The 19261-nt window shown below is 41.5% G+C and overlaps 1 protein-coding gene across 2 annotated transcripts in view; it reads right to left on the minus strand.

Moving 5' to 3' along the window:
- Positions 1-19261, minus strand: part of ADAM10 (ADAM metallopeptidase domain 10) — a gene marked incomplete at both ends in the record, with an annotated part of 135135 nt that overhangs the window by 88604 nt on the left and 27270 nt on the right. For both annotated transcript variants that reach the window (XM_080693413.1, XM_080693412.1), the window contains one exon: positions 14280-14430. In XM_080693413.1, coding sequence (XP_080549539.1) covers positions 14280-14430 — 151 coding nt within the window. The remainder of the gene's footprint in view (positions 1-14279; positions 14431-19261) is intronic.

Consider the following 19261-nt stretch of genomic DNA (forward strand, 5'->3'; position numbering starts at 1 on the left):
TTAACTCAAAATAGATAAAAGACCTAAATGTAAATCTTAAGACTATAAACTTTTAGAAGAAAACCTGGGTCATAACACTTCATAACACTGAAATTAGCAGTGATTTCTTGGATATGATTTCAAAGGCACAGGCAACAAAAGAATAAACAAACTTCCTAAAAAATAAAAAAAATGTACATCCAAAGACAATGTAAACAGTTAAAAGTTACTGATAGAATGAGATAAAATATTTCCAAATGCTATATCTGAAGGTATATTAATATTCCAAATAGAAATCCTAAAAATTAGCAACAATAAAAGCAAATAATACAATTTAGAAATAGGTAAAAGACTAAAATAAATAATGAATCTCCAAAGATTTTAACCAATAAACACATGAATATATTCTTCTTTGCTTAGTTGTCTGCTGGATAGAAAATCTTGTTTCTCTAGTTCTAGTGTGTATTACCTATTTCTTCTTTTTTTTTTTTTTTTTTTTTCGTGGTACTGGGGTTCCTGGAAGCCCTTCTTCCTCCGGGCTACACTCCCAGTCCTATTTTATATTTTTGAAACAGGGTCTCTTACGCCAGCACAGCTGGCTTCGAACCTGCGCGATCCTCCTGTCTCCGCCTCCCAAGCGCGGGGATTACAAGCGTGCGCCACCGCGCCCGGCTACCTATTTCTTCTTTGTAGTTAATCTCTTTGAGTATTTTCTCTAGCGCTAGTTTTGAAGACATAAATTCCTTCAGTTTCTGTTTCTCATGGAAGCTTCTTATTTCCCCATCTAATTTGATAGATAGTTGTGCTGGGTAGGAAATTTTTGGCTGGAAGTTGTTTTCTTTCAGAGTTTGAAATGTTACTCCATGCCCTTCTGGCTTTCATGACTTGGTTTGGGAAGTCTGGAGTGATTCTAATTGGTTTGCCCCTGAATGTCACTTGGCCTTTTGTTTTTGTTGCCTTTAAGATTCTCTGCTTGGCTTCCACATTAGTCATTTTGACAATTATGTGGCATGGGGAACCTTTTCTCTGATCCTGTCTGAAGGGATTCTATAAGTTTCCTGGACCTGTGTATCGACCTCTTGCTCTATGTTTGGAAAATTTTCTGCTATTATTTCTTTGAAGATACTATTGATCCCTTTGGTTTCACCTTCTTTTCCCTCCTCTATTCTGATTATTCTTAGGTTAGCTCTCTTAAAATGGGCCCATATTTCTTCAATGTCAGATTCCTGCTGTCTGATTTTTTTTCTAAATTATAAATTATGCGTTCGTTTTTGGAGTGATCCTCTTCTAGGAGCGAGATTCTATTCTCCATGTGGTCTAATCGATGGTTTATACTTTGAATTGAGGCATTTATTTTAATAATTGCTTCCTTTATTTCTTTTAGAGTCTCTCTAAATCTTTTCAAAGGTCCTGTACTATTTCTACAGTTATATTCCTGATTTGATCTTCTGGAGATCTCTGAGTTTCTGTGTTATCAGGTTCTGATATTATGGGGTTGTGGCCATTCATTACTCTATTGTTGTTCCTCTTTTCCCATGATTTCAGAAGTTTGTGCCTTCTCTGGGTTCTTCCCTGGGTCATCACAACTTCACTTAGGGTGCTCTGGATCTCGAGTTTGTGGTAATCTCAGCTGCCACTACTCCTTTACTAGGTTGTATCGTGAAGTCTCAGACCCAGGGAGTTAATCAAGGCTGCACGAAACTGTGGGGGTGCCAGGCTGAGCGTTTTCCCACGGGGAGCTGTGACTCGGGTGTGGTATCTCTGCCACCACTACTCCCTTCACTGGGTTGGACTTCAAAAATCTCAGACCCAGGGAGATTTTATCAAAGCTGCGCAAGTCACTGGGGATTTCTCTGCCGCAATTTTACTCAGAGTTATTATGCACGTTGTCAAGGGGGTGGTGGACTTGTCGCAGCTGCTGGCAATATGGCACCGCTGCCACGCCCTCAGCCATGAAGCTGGCATATTTCTTTTCTGGATTGGAGCTCCATTCTGAGTCACTGGAAGGCGTGATGAGCTTGGCCACTGGGAGTTTTAGATGTTCTTTACGCTGAAAGAACTGCTGAATTACACCCGAATGATCCACAGCTGCTCACTTCAGCTCCTTGTTTACCTTTCCTCTCTGGAGCCTGGTGCTGTGAGGCATGATGGTGCTGGTGCAGCTCCGCAATCCGGGCTAGTTTCTTTTCTGTTCTCTGGTTGTTCTTCTAGTTTTCTTTTTCTCTGTCCCTTGTGTTTACATTTTTTATTTCTCTGCTGATTGTGTTTCTGGCTATGAAAAGCGCTGATTTTGTGGCATTAGAGATCGAGTGTTAGCAGGACTCCTAAAGGCTGCTTTTCTAGGTCGCCATCTTCCCAGAAGTCCTCCTACCATCCTCTTTGTTTGTTTTTTTTTTTTTTTTTTTGGTGGTACTGGGGTTCCTGGAGGCCCTTCTACCTCCGGCTACACTCCCACAGGCTACACTACCAGACCTATTTTTATACTTTTTTATGTGGAAACAGGGTCTCTTAAGCCAGTGTGGCTGGCTTCGAACCTACGCGATCCTCCTGTCTCTGCCTCCCAAGCGCGGGGATTACAAGCGTGCGCCACCACGCCCGGCTCCTACCATCCTCTTATCTCAGCTTCCCAAGTATTGGGATTATAGGTAGCACCCAGATATAGGGAATTTAACAACACCTAAAGGAGGTCCCTCCCTTCCAACCTCAACGTTGATCTTGTAAGATAATCATCTCATATATCCAAAACATTATTCCCACTAATAAAATGAATTAAAACCACACATAGCCGGGCGTGGTGGTGCACACTTGTAATCCCAGCATTCAGGAGGCTGAGACCGGGGAATCGTGGTTCGTGGACAGCCTCAGCTTCTTATTGAGGCCCTCTGCAACTTAGTGAGACCCAGTTTAAAAAAAAGAATAAAAAATAGGGCAGGAGGTGTAGCTGGGATGTCGAATCCCCCTGGGTTCCAACCCCAGACACGGAAACACACACACACACACACACACACACACACACACACACACAAAGCTGGGCATGGTGGCACATGCTTATAATCTCAGCACTTGGGAGGCTGAGACAAGAGGATCACACGGATTCAAAGCCAGCTTCAGCTACTTAGTGAGGTTCTCAGCAACATAGTGAGACCCTGTTTCCAAATAAAATAAAAAATAGGGCTGGGAGTGTAGCTGGAAGTAGAAAACCCCTGGGTTCAATCCCCAGTACCACAAAAAAATAAAAAATAAAAATAAAACCACACATAAAATCAGTTCTCAATTACTTATGCACAATCAAGCAGTATACAGATAATAAAATAATTAAACATCGATTATTCAAAATCCTTTTATTAATATTAAAACTAATTGGCATCAAAACATACACCAACAAAAATAGAATGAAGGAGAACCTACAAGGAAGAAAAATGGTAGAAAGAAAGCAAATGAATTAAAGTCTGTCCCAATCTATAAAATAAACTACAAATGAATAATCAGCATTTGGACATAATTTAACTAAGCTACTGGATTCCAATTTTCTAATTTTAATTCCACTACCATCTGCTTCATAGTTCATATATTTATGCTATTTTGTATTTTATAAAATGTAAATTCTAGCCAGGCATGGTAGCACATGCTTGTAATCCCAGAATTTGGGAGGCTGAGACAGGAGGATCGCAGATAGCCTCACCTACTTAGTGAGGCCTTTTGCAATTCAGTGAGACCCTGTTTCAAAATAGAGAATAAAAAAATAGGGCAGGGGTACAATGCCCCTGGGTTCCATTCCCAGTACTGAAAAAATAAAGTAAACTCTTAGCCAGGCATGGTGTTGCACACCCATAATCCTAATACTTGGCAAACTGAGACAGAAGGACTGCAGGTTCGAGGATAACCTCAGCAAGTAGTGAGACTCTCATCAACCTAGCAAGACCCTGTTTCTGGTAATCCCAGCCTTCGGGAAGGTGAGACTGCAGTTCACAAACAACCTCAGCTACTTAGCAAGGCCCTTCGCAACTCAGTGAGACCCTGTTTCAAAAATTAAAAAAAAGAGTCAGGCATGGTGGTGCATGCTTGTAATTCCAGTGCTTGGGAGGCTGAGACAGGAGGATCACACAGGTTCAAAGCCAGCCTCAGCTACTTAGTGAGGCTCTCAGCAACTTAGTGAGACCCTGTTCCCAAGTAAATTATAAAACAGGTCTGGAGTATAGCCCAGAGGTAGAAAAGCCCCTGGGTTCCACCCCCAGTACCACAAAAATATAATTTAATTTAATTTTTAAAAAAAGCCAGGCATGGTGGTGCACACTTGTAATCCCAGCTTTCAGGAGGCTGAGACCTGAGGATCACAGTTCGCGGACAGCCTCAGCTACTTAGTGAGGCCCTCCACAACTTAGTGAGACCCTGTTTCAAAATAAAGAATAAAAAATAGGGCAGGGGAGTATTTCAGAAGTCGAATGCCCCTGGGTTCCATTCATAAGTAAGTAAGTAAGTAATAAGTAAATAAGAATAAATAAATAAATAGGGCTGGGGGTATAGCACAGAGATAGAATGCCCCTGTGTTCCATCCTCGCCTGGTACCGCAAAAAAAAAAAAAGAGTCATATGTTAATTTAATTGTTATTGTTAAAAAACTTAACTTCTGAAAAAGTGTTACTTGAATATTATAATAGATTCTGGTATAGAATTTTTTTTTTTAGTACGGAGAATGGAACCCAGTAAATTCTACCTCTGAGCTACACCCCAGCCCTATCTTTTATTCTTTATTTTGAAACAAGATCTCATTAATTTAAGAAGGGCCTAACTCTGTAGCTGAGGCTGGCCGTGAACCTGGATCCTCCTGTCTCAACCTCCCACCAAGTACTGGGATTACAAGCATGTGCCACCACTCCTGGCCAGAATCCTTTTATATATGCTGCTTCCTCGTATGCCGTACAGTCAAAGTACAAAGGAGGCATGATGCAGATTTTTCTTCTTTTTTGGGGGTCTCGCATGAAACCCAGAGGCATTCAACCTCCGAGCTATACCTCCTGCCCAATTTTTTATTCTTTATTTTAAAACAGGGTCTCACTGAGTTGCGGAGGGCCTCACTTAGAGCTGAGGCTGTCCGTGAACCACGATCCTCCAGTCTCAGCCTCCCAAATGCTGGGATTACAAGCGTGCGCCACCACGCGCCCGGCATGATGCAGATTCTTATCAAAGGGCTGACTCAAGACCAGGAGACCAGCATTAGGACTCTAACTCCAGAGTCTGGTTGCTGCATATTACTCTTTCTACTAGATCACAAACGCCTCTCAAACATATGATGAAAAAGTCAAGCTGAGACAGGCTGAGTGTTGCTGGAGTCTCAGTGGACTGTGATCATTCTCCACCAACAAATACCCTTTTAAGATCCAAACAAATGCAAGTAAGATACAGAAATGAAAATAATATAACCTCATGTGACCTATCACTACCTGAAAAATCACCTTTTACAACACCTTAAGAATCCTGATTATTAATGCTTAAACCACTTCCAAGAATAGAAATAAACTGTCTTTATTATGCTTCTTTTAGAAAATTTAGTCTTGTTTATTACTACTATAATATACTACACTATCATCAAAGATAAACTTTTAAATCCTTCAAAGAGGTAAGATGACCAACACAGGAAACATTAGTTGCACTAGGAATGTTTTCTTACCCCTCAAATTTAATGGATTTTATAGATCATTAGTATTTAGTATCTCATCTTGATTGTAGTATTTGTATTATAATTCTTTTTTGACTTTCCATAGTGATATTACAATAAAGTTGTAAAGAATGAAGAGAAGTTATTGGAGGATGAACTCAAGTTAACAAATGACAACAATTTAAAAAATATATACCAATGTGATGCTGATTCCCCGGTCTCAATACTCAAGACATGAAATTCACTATGTGGCAACAACGGTTAGTTTTCCTTTCTCAAGCATTAGAAAAGTATTCTATATCCAAAACAGATAAGTAACAAAAGTACTAGGACCACTTTTGGGACAGAGCAATAAAAAAACTTACGTTAGAATATAATTCTATAAATTATCTAAAAGGTACCACCTTCTAGACTTTTCTTTTTTCTTTTTTTTCTTTTTTTTTTTTCCAGTCCTGGGATAGAACCCAAGGCATTCTACATCTGAGCTACTCCTCCAGCACTATTTTATTCCTTTTTTTTTTTTTTGCGGGTCAGGGGATGGAACCCAGGGTCATTCAACCTCCGAGCTACACCCCCTGCCCTATTTTTTATTCTTTATTTTGAAACAGGGTCTCACTGAGTTGCAGAGGGCCTCACTAAATAGCTGGGGCTGTCCACAAACCGCAATCCCCCGGATCTCAGCTTCCCAAATGCTGGGATTTTAAGCATGCACCACCACACCCGGCTTTATTCCTTATTTTGAAGCAGGGTCTAAGTTGAAACCGGCCTCATTAAGTAGCTGAGGCTGTCCATGAACCACAATCCTCCTGTCTCAGCCTCCCAAATGCTGGGATTACAAGCCTGTGAAACCACATCTGGCTCTATCTTCTAAATTTTTACATAAAAAATACCTCCAAGACAGGAAGATCATGGTTCACGGACAGCCTCAGGTACTTAGTGAAGTCCTTTGGAATTCAATGAGACCCTGCTTCAAAATAAAGAATAAAAAATAGGGCTGGGGTATAACTCAGAAGTAGTATGCCCCTAGGTTCCATCCCCAGTACCACCACCAAAAAAAAAAAAAAGCCTTGGGAGGCTGAGAGAGGAGGTTCACAGGTTCATGGCCAGCCTCAGATACTTAGTGAGGCCCTCTTCAACTTAGTGAGATCCTGTTTCAAAATAGAAGAAAAAATAGAGCTAGAGGTATAGCTTGAAGGTAAATTGCCTCTGAGTTCAATACCCAGGACAGGAAGGACAGAAGGATGAAAGGAAGGACTTTCTGTAGGTTAGAGACATTAGACTAGCCTGCCATGCTGGAGCATGCTTGTAAACCCAGTGTTTGGGAGGCTGAGACAGGAGGATCGTAGGTTCACAGCCAGCCCTCAGTTACTTAGCAAGGCCCTCTTCAACTTAGTGAGACCCTGTTTCAAAAATAAAGAATAAAAAATAGGGCTTGGAGCATAGCTTGGAGATTGAATGTCCCTGAGTTCAAACCCCAGGACTGCAAAAAAAAAAGGAGGAGGAGGAAGGGAGGAAGGTCTTTCTATGAGTTAGAGTCACTAGAATAGCTGGGCTTGGTGGTGCATGCTTGTAATCCCAGAACATGAGAGACTGTGACAGGAGGAGAAGGTTCACGGCAAGCCTCAGCAACTTAGTGAGGCCCTCCCCAACTTAGTGACACCCTGTTTCAAAATAAGAAATAGAGTAAGAATGTCCCTGGGTTCAACCCCCAGTTACGCAAAAGAAAAGAAGAATAATTGTTAAAATATAGAATAAATAAAAAGAGCCGGGCATGGTGGTGCACATTTATAATCCCAGCATTTGGGAAGCTGAGACAAGAAGATATCATAGTTCACAGACAGCCTTAGCTACTTAGTGAGGCCCATTGCAACTCAGTGAGACCCTGTTTCAAAATAAAGAATAAAAAATAGGGCTGAAGGCATAGCTCAAAGGTAGAATGCCCCTGGGTTCCATCCCCAGTACCAATATATATATATATATATATATATATATATATATATATATATATATATATATATATACATATATATACATATATATACATATATATATACATATATATATTTATATATTTATATATATTTATTTATATATTTTTTTTATTTATATATATAAAGAACTTGCCTTTTCCCAAGGAATTGTGATTTTAGCTAAGAGCAAAAAACTTTTCAATGGTGTAATCCAGGAGTCCCAGACCGCAGGACTGTCATGATAAATAGAAGTCTACCTTATCTAAATTAAACAGGCTCATGGTAAGACTGGGTGAGTGATTACTAGGAATAACTACACTCAAGTACAACTTCCCTGATGTCTCCATATGTTCATTGCCTCTTAATATTTACCTGCTTCTTAATAAAGATGCTTAAAAGATCACACTCTCCCAAAAAAACACTAACCTACACCCCCACCCCTATTTTTCACCCCAGTACTAGAGATTAAATACAGGAACACTCTACCACTAAGATACGTCCCCAGCCCTCTTTTTATTTTGAGTCAGGGTCTCACTAATTCTTGAAGGCTGGCCATAAACTTGCAGTCCTCCTGCCTCAAGCTCCCAAGTAGCTGGGATTATAAGTACGAGCCACTGCACCCAGTCCAAATTATTTTTAAAGATATGCTGTCAAGCCGGGAGTGGTGGTGCACACTTGTAATCCCAGCGCTTGGGAGGCTGAGACAGGAGGATCGCACAGGTTCGAAGCCAGCCTCAGCTACTTAGTGAGGCTCTCAGCAACTTAGTGAGACCCTGTTTCCAAATAAATTATAAAATAGATCTGGGAGTACTGCCCGGAGGTAGAAAAGTCCCTGGGTTCCACCCCAAGTACCACCAAAAAGAAAAATAAATAAATAAATAAGCTGTCAATCCTTTTTTTTTTTTTTTTTTTTTGGTGATACTGGAGGTGGAACCCAGAGGCTTTCTACCTCTGGGCTATACTCCCAGACCTATTTTATATTTTATTTGGAAACAGGGTCTCACTAAGTTGCTGAGAGCCTCACTAAGTAGCTGAGGCTGGCTTCGAACCTGTGCGATCCTCCTGTCTCAGCCTCCCAAGCGCAAGAATTACAATCATGTGCCACCACGCCCAGATCATAAGCTGTCAATATTAAATATTATTATGTGCTAACTACCAAGTTTACTTCCACTGGCACACTTTTTTCTTGGGTGGTACTGGGGTTCATGGAAGCCCTTCTACCTCCAGGCTACACTTCCAGACCTATTTTATACTATTTTATTTTTTGGAAACAAGGTCTCTTAAGCCAGACGGCTGGCTTCGAACCTGCATGATCCTCCTGTCTCCACCTCCCAAGCGCAGAATTACAAGAGTGTGCCACCACGCCCAGCTCCACTGGCACACTTTTCCAAACAGATTAAGTCCTCTTTTCAAATTATCTTACAAAATCCTTATGGGAGGGTGGGTAGGTAGAGGGATGAATGGATGGATGAATAAAAGAAAGGAAGAAACATTTGGGAGGCTGACACCAGAGGATCATAGCTCCTAAACAGCCTCAGCTACTTAGTGAGGCCCTCCGCAACTAAGACCCTGTTTCAAAATAAAGAATAAAAAATTAGGTCTGGGGTGTAGCTCGGGGGTTGAATGTCCCTGGGTTCCAATCCCAGGCCTGCAAAAACAAAAACAAAAAAAAAGAGGAAGAAAGGAGAAAGAAGGAAGGAAGGACTCTATGGAAAAGAAAAGGGTTGAGTCAGCCCATGTGCAATGACCATTAATTTTGTAATATGGAAAACATGTTAAGTAATAAATTTATTTCCATGTAGCTGGGCATGATGGTGCATGCTTATAATCCCAGTACTTGGGAAGTTGAGACAGGAGGATCACAGGTCCAAGACCAGCCTTAGCAACTTAGTGAGGCTCTACACAACTTAGTGAAACCCTGTTTCAAAATAAAAAATAAAATAGGGCTGGGGGGTATATCTCAGAGTGGGTTCCATAACCTGTACCGCAAAGTCTCTTCTAAGACCTGTATCCTATGTGCAATATAATGGACAAAACTAAACAGTAACCAGGTGCTTGCCTATGAGGAACAAAAAACACTGCTAGAGAAAAATAAATAAGGAATACACACATGGACAGCAAGGAAGCAAGCCAGGCATGATGGTGCACACTTAGGAGGCTGAGACAGAGGATTGTGCAGGTTCAAAGCCAGCCTCAGCTACTGAGTGAGGCTCTCAGCAACTTAGTGAGACCCTGTTTCCAAATATAAAATAGGTCTGGGAGTATAGCCCAGAGGTAGAAAATCCCCTGGGTTCCACCCCCAGAATCACAAAAAAAACAAAACAAAACAAAACAAAAAAGAAAGAAAGAAAGAAAAGGAAGGGAGCATAAATCAAATGAAATGGTACAGATGAGGAATTTCAAGTTCAGAGAAAGGGGTGAAGTATCTAAGAGGCAGAAATTAAACTGAACATTAAAAGATGATAGTATTTAAGATAAATGCCAGTCGGGCGTGGTGGCGCACACTTGTAATCCTAGTACTTGGGACACTGAGATAGGAGGATCTCAGGTTCACAGCCATCCTCAGCTACTTAGTAAAGCCCTCTGCAACTTAGTGAGACCCTGTTTCAAAATAAAGAATAAAAAATAGGGCTAGGGATGTAGCTTAGAGGTAGAATACTCCTAGGTTCAATCCCCAGTACTGCAAATAAATACGTACATACATGTCAAAGAGAATAAATTGTATATGTAAAACAAACACTCAGAAAAACATTCTGTACGAAAAAGACTCTTTTCTTGTGTGTGTGGTACTAGGGGTGGAACCCAGGGGCTTTTCTACCTCTGGGCTATACTCCCAGACCTATTTTTTTTTTTTAAGGTACTGGGGGTGGAACCCAGGGGCTTTCTACCTCCAGGATATCCTTCCAGACCAATTTTTTATATTTTATTTGAAAACAGGGTCTCACTAAGTTGCTGAGAGCCTCACTAAGTAGCTGAGGCTGGTTTTGAACCTGTGTGATCTTCCTGTCTCAGCCTCCCAAGCAGTGGAATTACAAGCATGCACCATTACGCCCAGCTTTGAAAAAGACTCTTGATGCTGAAAAGTAGAATAGAGTAAGTTTAGAATAATAAACACTGGTTAATTTACAGAAGAACTTAAAAAGCAAATTAGGGAATCTGGCTAATAATAGTTAATGAAAGACTTCAGAGCAATAACCTGCCACAAAGAAAGCATTAAGAGCCATCTTAGGCCAGGCATGGTGGCGCACGCTTGTAATTCCAGCATTCGGGAGGCTAAGACTGGAGGATCGCGGTTCGCGGACAGCCTCAGCTATATATAGTGAGTCCTTACATAACTTAGTGAGACCCTGTTTCAAAGTAAAGAATAAAAAACAGGGCATGGGGTGTAGCTCGGAGGTCAAATGCCCCTGGGTTCCATCCCCAGACCTAAAAAACGAAGGAAGGAAGGAAGGGAGGGAGGGAGGGGAGAAGAAAAGAAAGTAGGGCAGGGGGTGTAGCTTGGAGGTCAAATGCCCCTGGGTTCCATCCTCAGACCCGCAAAAAAAAAAAAAAAACCAAACAACAACCAAAAAGTCATCTTGTAGCCCTAACAGAATAGTTTTAAAAATAAACAGACCTCAGGAGGTGGTGAGGAACACCTGTAATCACAGTACTTTGGAGCCTGAGACACCTTCTATCTAATGTTCAAGGCTAGGCTAAACAAATTAGCAAGGTCCTCTGCACATTAATGAGACTCATTTTCAAAATAAAAATAAAACAAGGTCAGGATAGGTCAGAAGTAGAATGCCCCTGGGTTCAATCAAAGTACCACCAAAAAAAAAAAAAATTCTTTTATAAAAATAAACAAACAGAAGCCGAGCATGGTGGCGCTCGCTTGTAATCCCAGCATTCGGGAGGCTGAGAATGGAGGATCGCGGTTCGCGGACAGCCTCAGCTACTTAGTGAGGGCCTTTGTAACTCAGTGAGACCCTGTTTCAAAATAAAGAATAAAAAAATAGGGCAGAGGTGTAGCTCAGAGGTCGAATGCCCCTGGGTTCCATCCCCAAACCCGCAAAAAAAAAATTAAATAAATAAACAAACAAACATACAAACAGGCCATTCGTGGTGGCACAGGCTTGTAATCCCAGCATTTGGGAGGCTGAGACAGGAGGATCCTAGTTCACAGACAGCCTCAGCTACTACTTAGTGAGGCTCTTTGCAACTCAGTGAGACCCTATTTCAAAATAAAGAAAATAGGACTCCAGTCCTATTTTTTATTCCTCATTATACCTTAAAGGTATAATGACCCTGGGTTACAATCCCAGTACTACAAAAATAAATAAATAAATAAATAAACAAACAAACAGCCAGGTGTGGTAGTGCACACTTGTAATCCCAGCATTTGGGAGGCTGAGACAGGAGGATCATGGTTCAAGGACAGCCACAGCTACTTAGTGAGGCCCTTTGCAACTCAGTGAGACCCTGTTTCAAAATAAAGAATAGAGCCAGGCATGGTGGCGCACGCTTGTAATCCTAGCATTTGGGAGGCTGAGACAAGAGGATGCAGGTACACGATCAGTCTCAGCTACTTAGTGAGACCTCCACAACTTAGTGAGACCCTGTTTCCAAATAAAGAATAAAAAATTGGGCTGGTAGTATAACTTGGAGATACAATTCCTGGGTTCAACCCCCAGATCCACAAAAAAAAATTAAAAAAATAAAAATAAAGAACAAATAATAGGGCTAGGGATGTAGCTCAGAGGTAGAATGCCCCTGGGTTCCATCCCCAGTTCTGCAAAAAATAAATTAATTTAAAAAATAAACAGACTGGAAAGCACAAAATCCATTGAGGAATGAATAATCGATATCTCAATCTAGGTTACATCAGTATTAAAAGGACAGATTCAACAATTACAGCAGAAAAGACAACAGCCTGACAAGGAGCCCAAAGATTTCATAGTTAGGAGCCCAGCAGAAAGAAAGGGGCAAGGCACCAGGGTTTTGAGTCAGCCAGGTCTGCTTCACATCTGTACTCAGTTTATTTAACTTCTCTGGGCCTTAGTTTCCTCAAATATAAAGAAGTATTTATCTTGTCTGGGTACTAACACATTAATAAGAAAATGAATATAAAGCACTGAGAATACAATCTGGCACTCAATAAATAGTTTCCCTTCCTCCCCAGGCTCTGCTTTATCCCTTAACACTTCTGTTTCAGAACTGAACACAGTAAAGCAAGTAATCTGTCTACAGGTGTTATTATTTTTCTGTGTGTATATATGGTACTAGGGATGGAACCCAGGGGCTTTTCTACCTCCAGGCTACACTCCACCCTATTTTATACTTTATTTGGAAACAGGATTTCACTAAGTTGCTGAGAGCCTAAGTAGCTGAGGCTGGCTTTGAACCTGTGCGATCATCCTGTCTCAGCCTCCCAAGCGCTGGGATTAAAATCATACACCACCACACCTGGCTACAGGTGTTATTTTAGAACTGATAAAATTGAGTTAATGAGAAATTAAATAACTCAATAACATAAAACTAGTTACCTTTTCTGCTGGCACCAGAAAATAGACATATTAACCATAAAACATATAAAAAGTGGTAATGTCTGTCTGTCTGTCTGGGAATTTAATCCAGAAGCAATCTACCTTCAAGCTATAGCCCCAGCCTAATTTTATTTTATTTGGAAACAGGGTCTCACTAGGTTGATAAGAGTCTCACTACTTGCTGAGACTTTTCTTTTCTTTTTTTTTTTTTTTTTTTTTTTTTTGGTGGTACTGGGGTTCCTGGAAGCCCTTCTACCTCCGGGCTACACTCCCAGACCTATTTTATACTTTTTAATTTGGAAACAGGGTCTCTTAAGCCAGCGCAGCTGACTTTGAACCTACGCGAGCCTCCTGTCTCTGCCTCCCAAGCACAGGGATTACAAGCGTGCGCCACCACGCCTGTCTTTGCTGAGACTTTTCTTGAACCAGCAATCCTACTGTCTCAGCCTCCCAAGTACTGGGATTACAGGCATGTGCCACCACAACTGGCTTGATACTTATCTTCTATAACAGAAGATCTCATTCATAAATTCAAACAAATTTGCCGGGCGTGGTGGCACACGCTTGTAATCCCAGTACTTGGGAGGCTGAGGCAGGAGGATCCTGCAGGTTTGAAGCCAGCCTCAGCTACTTAGTGAGGCTCTCAACAACTTAGTGAGACCCTATTTTCAAATAAAATATAAAACAGGTCTGGGAGTATAACCAGAGGTAGAAAACCCCTGGGCTCCATCTCCAGTACAAATAAATAAATAAATCCAAACACATTTAAAATAAACTGTTTCCTTATATATGTAAAAGACCATTTTTATTTATTTATTTTATTTTTTTTTTTTTGGTGGTACTGGGGTTCCTGGAAGCCCTTCTACCTCCGGGCTACACTCCCAGACCTATTTTTATACTTTTTTATTTGGAAACAGGGTCTCCTAAGCCAGCGTGGCTGGCTTCAAACCTGCGCGATCCTCCTGTCTCCGCCTCCCAAGCGAGGGGATTACAAGCGTGCGCCACCACGCCCGGCAGGCCAATCCATTTTAAAAGAACACATGTTTTAATAAATATACCAAATTCCAGTGGAGGTTAAATTTCCAAATGGGGACTTTATAAATCTCTTAACTTAGACTGAGTAAAGAAGAACAGCAATAAATGTACTCACCTTCCATGGGCATGGAAATCAAGACGTAAAAACTGGTCCTCATGTGAGACTGCTCTTTTGGCACGCTGGTGTTTTTGGTGTAATGAATCCACATTGTAAGATAATCCTTCATAATGCCGAATGTATTTATTTAGAGGATTTCCATATTGGCCTATAATAATAGACAACAGTTTGAATCAGTATCATTTGAAGGTCCTTCTAACATGATCCCATGATTACTTGAATATCTACGAGTATGTATAAAACAATTACCTCACTATTCCCAGTACTAATATTATAAACCCTCCAATAATAATATTTCACAGTTGTTTTGTTTTGATTTCTGCAGTACTGGGGATGGAATCCAGAGGCATTCTACTATCCCAGCCTTATTTTTTTTAATTCTTTAATTGAAAACAGGGTCTCACTAAGTTGTGAAGGGCCTCACTAAGTAGCTGAGGCTGGCCACGAACCTGAGATCTTCCTGTCTCAGCTTCCCAGGTAGTGGGACTACAAACTGCACCACCAAGCCCAGATTGCTTCATATATTTTTAAAGATCTGTTATTACATACATAAATGTTTATGATTATTATGCCTTACGAATTATTATACCATTTTCAAAAAGCCTTCTTTCTCTTAATCAAGCTGGGGTGTGGCTCAGAGGTAGAATACCCCAGGGTTCCATCACCACAATCAATCAATCAATCAATCAATCAATCAATGGTTGCTTTGTTATTAGGTTTAAGTCTATGATCTTACTTTTTTTTTTGCAGTACTTTGCAGTACTGGGGCTGGAACCCAGGGCATTCAACCTCCAAGCTACACCCCTAGCCTGTGTGTGTGTGTGTGTGTGTGTGTGTGTGTGTGTGTGTTTGTGTTACTGGGGGGGTGGAACCCAGGGGCTTTCTACCTCCAGGCTACACTCCCAGACCTATTTTATATTTTATTTGGAAACAGAATCTCACTAAGTTGCTGACAGCCTCACTCAGTAGCTGAGATTGGCTTCAAACCTGTGCGATCCTGTCTCAGCCTCCCAAGCGCGGGGATTACAAGTGTGTGCCACCACACCATGCTTATTCTCCCCCACCCACCACGGGTCTGGGGATGGAACCCAGGGGCATTTGACCTCCGAGCTACACCCTCTGCCCTATTTTTTATTCTTTACTTTGAAACAGGGTCTCACTAAGTTGCAGAGGGCCTCATTGAGTAGCTGAGGCTGTCTGCGAACCGCGTCCAGTCTCACACTTGATCTTCCTGTCTCAGCCTCCCAAGTACTGGGATTACTATGTACTACCATGCCTGGCTTGCTATTTATTTTCTATTTGTATCTATTTAAACTGGGAGTTAAACCCAGGGGCATTCTGCAACTGAGCTGTACTCCCAACACCCCCCTTTTCTTGGGAGGATTGAACACAGGGACATTCTACATCCCAGGTACTCCCATCCAGCGCCCCCACCTTTTTTTGCAATACACGGGAATGGAACCCAGGGGCATTCTACCTCTGAGCTACAACCCAGCCTTATTTTTTATTCTCTTTATTTTGAAACAGATTCTCCTTATTGAGGACCTACTGAGGTTGTCCACGAATCGTGATCCTCCTGTCTCAGCCTCCCAAATGCTAGGATTACAAGGAGGTATCACCATGCCCGGCTTTTTTTTTTTAAAACAAGGTCTCACTAGATTGTTCAATCTCCCTAAATTGCTGAGGCTGACCTCAAACCTGAGACCCTCATGTCTCAGCATGGAAAATACTGGTGTTACAGGCGTGCACTACCTACCACACCTGGCTTACGTTTTTTTAATCCTACTTCTTTTCTTTATTTTTTTTAATTAAATACCAAAAAAATGTTGCTCCACCATCTTTACCTTTGTACTCCTTTGACAAGAAACCTATCACCCTTATCTACTTACTCCCCTGAAAGCAACATCTCTCTAGGTGGTCTGCCTGTATAGACCTCCTACTTGTACTGTGTTTGGGCAGTTTAACTTTAATGTACTATCCAGGAGTTTTATTTGACTTTTGAGCTCAGTGAACATGGATTGAACCCAGCAGCATTCTACCTCTGAGCTACGCCCCAGCACTATTTTTTTTTTTTTTTTTTTTTTTTTTTTTTTTTGTATGTGTGTGGTACTGGGGATGAAATCCAGGGGCATTCTACCTCTGAGCTACATCCCTAGCCCTATTTTTTATTCTTTATTTTGAAACAGGGTTTCAATGAGTTGCAAAGAGCCTCACTAAGTAGAAGCCAAGGCTGTCCTCAAACCACGATCCTCCTGTCTCAGCCTCCCAAATGCTGGGATTACAAGCATGCACCACCACGCCCAGCGCCTCCCAGTCCTGTTTTTTTATTCTTTATTTTGAACCAGGGTCTCGCTAAGTTAGGGAGGGCCTAAGTAGCTGAGGCTAGCTGTGAACCCAGATCCTCCTGTCTCAGCCTCCAAAGTACTGAGTTTACGAGTGTGGGCCATCACACCCTATTTTTCTATGATTTATTTTGAAACTAGGTCTAAGTTGCAGAGGGCCTCACTAAGTAGCTGAGGCTGGCTAAGAACCTGTGATCCTCCTGTTTCAGGCTCCCAAGTACTGGGATTACAAACGTGCACAACCACGCCCAGCTAGTCTTTTCATCTTTTTAAACGATAATTTTTTGTTTCATGTTAGGTAGTTTCCATTGCTAAGTCTTCAGGTTTACTAATATTTTGTAATGTCTAATCTGTTTGGGGGTAGGCTTTTTTGTTGTTGTTACTGTCGTTTGTTTTTGTTGTTGTTGTTGTGGGACTGAATTCAGAGACCTTCTACCTCCAGGCTACACCCACTTACTGATTTTATATTTTTTATTTGGAAACAGTGTCTAAGTTGGTAAGACTGGCTTCAAACCTGTGATGATCACCTTGTCTCAGCCTCCCAGGTACTGCGATTACAGACATACAGCACCACACCTGACTTGTAATGTTTTTAATGCCATGCAGCGTAATTTCCATCAAAACTTAATTTTTACCTCTAGAAGTTGAATAGGTAAATAAATTCAGCATTAAAAAGAAAACTGGAGCTGAGTAAGCTTAGCGAGACCCTGTTTCAAAATAAAGAATAAAAAATCGGGACAGGTGTGTAGCTAGGAGGTAGCATTCCCGAGTTCCATCCCCAGTACCACACAAACACACACACACACAAAAAAAAACACCTGAAGTCAGGTGTGATGGCACTTGCTTGTAATCCCAGTACGTGGGAAGCTTAGATGAGAGGATCGCAGCCAACCTCAGCAGTTTGAGTACCCCCTCCACAATTTAGTTAGACCCTGTTTCAAAATAAAAAATAAAACATTTTGGGGGTGTGGCTCAGAGGTAGAATGTCCCTGAGTTCAATCCCCAGTACTAAAAAAAAAAAAGAAAACTAGATTTGAATTTTGACATGAACACAGAAATTGGGTAATTATTTTTTTTTAATTTTCTAAATTTTATTGTAAAATGGAGACAATGACTTCCTTAAGCTGCTAAACAAAGCATAACATAAAAGGACCATTCAAGCCAGGCATGGTGGCACACACTTGTGATCCCAGTACTTGGGAGGCTGAGACAGGAGGATCACAGGTTCAAGGCCAGCCTCAGCTACTTACTGAGGCCCTCCACAACTTAGTAAGACCTTGTTTCAAAATAAAGAATAAAAAATAGTGCTGGGGCCATAGCTCAGAGGTGGAATGCCCCTGGGTTCCATCCCCAGTACTGCAATAAATAAATAAATAAATAAATAAATAAATAAATAAGATAAAAAAGAGCAAGCCGGGCGTGGTGGCTCATGCTTGTAATCCCAGCATTCGGGAGGCTGAGACAAGAGGATCGCGGTTCGCGGACAGCCTCAGCTACTTAGTTAGGACCTCCACAACTCAGTGAGACCAGGTTTCAAAATAAAGAATAAAAAATAGGGCAGGGGGTGTAGCTCGGGGGTCAACTGCCCCTAAATTCCATCCCCAGACCTGCAAGAAAGAAAGAAAGAAAGAAAGAAAGAAAGAAAGAAAGAAAGAAAGAAAGAGAGAAAGAGAGAGAGAGAGAGAGAGAGAGAGAGAGAGAAAGCGAGCACTCTTTTTGAGGTACTTTGATGTCTTCTTCAGTGAATTCCTCAAGAGAAGAGACGGGATTAAGTCCAAAACTACCATTGACACTAGAAAGACAATACAGTGACGCCAGTGTGAATCTTTTTGGGTTTTGCAGTACTAAAAATCAAACCAAGGGGCATTCTACCTCTGAGCTACACCCCCATGCCTATTTTTTATTCTTTATTTTGAAACAGGGTCTAAAAGCTGCAGAGGGCCTAAGTAGCTGAGGCTGGCTGAGAACCTATGATCCTCCTGTCTCAGCTTCCCAAGTACTGGGATTACAAGCATGCACCACCATGCGCAGCCTACCTGAAACTTCTAATGCATCAAACATTCCACCATTATGTTTTTCCTTTCTTTTAAAACAATTTAAAGTTTATACTTGGGTTTTTATAAATATCATACACCAGAGAATAAAATCAAAACTTCAGAGGCTGTAGTATAAGAACTTTTTAGTATTTTTCCATTTTGAAAACAAAATGTAGAATTACCGATGTATTCGTGTTTTGTTTCGTTTGTGGTACTGAAGGTGGAACCCAGACGCATTCTACCTCTGAGCTGCACCCCAGCCCTTTTTTCATTCTTTCATTTGAAACAAGGTCACACTGAATTGTGGAGGGTCTCACTAGGTGGCTGAGCCTGGCCGCGAACTGTGATCCTCCTGTCTCAGCTTCCCAAATGCTGGGTTTACAGTGCATGCCACCACACTCAAGGCCAGCTGGGGCCCGGGCCGCGGGACTCTGGGCCCCGGGCCGAACTGCGAGTAGCACGCCAGACCCCTGGAGAAACTGGGCCCAGAACAGAAAAAGATAAAGAAAAATATCGGAGAGGTGGTAAGAAAGCCGTTATGGATGCCAGGATACTGGAGATGCAGACAAAACTTATCTAAATGCACTGGAACTTATGGAAA

Source organism: Muscardinus avellanarius, assembly GCF_963383645.1.
Source record: "Muscardinus avellanarius genome assembly, chromosome: 3".
Classification (NCBI taxonomy): Eukaryota; Metazoa; Chordata; class Mammalia; order Rodentia; family Gliridae; genus Muscardinus; species Muscardinus avellanarius.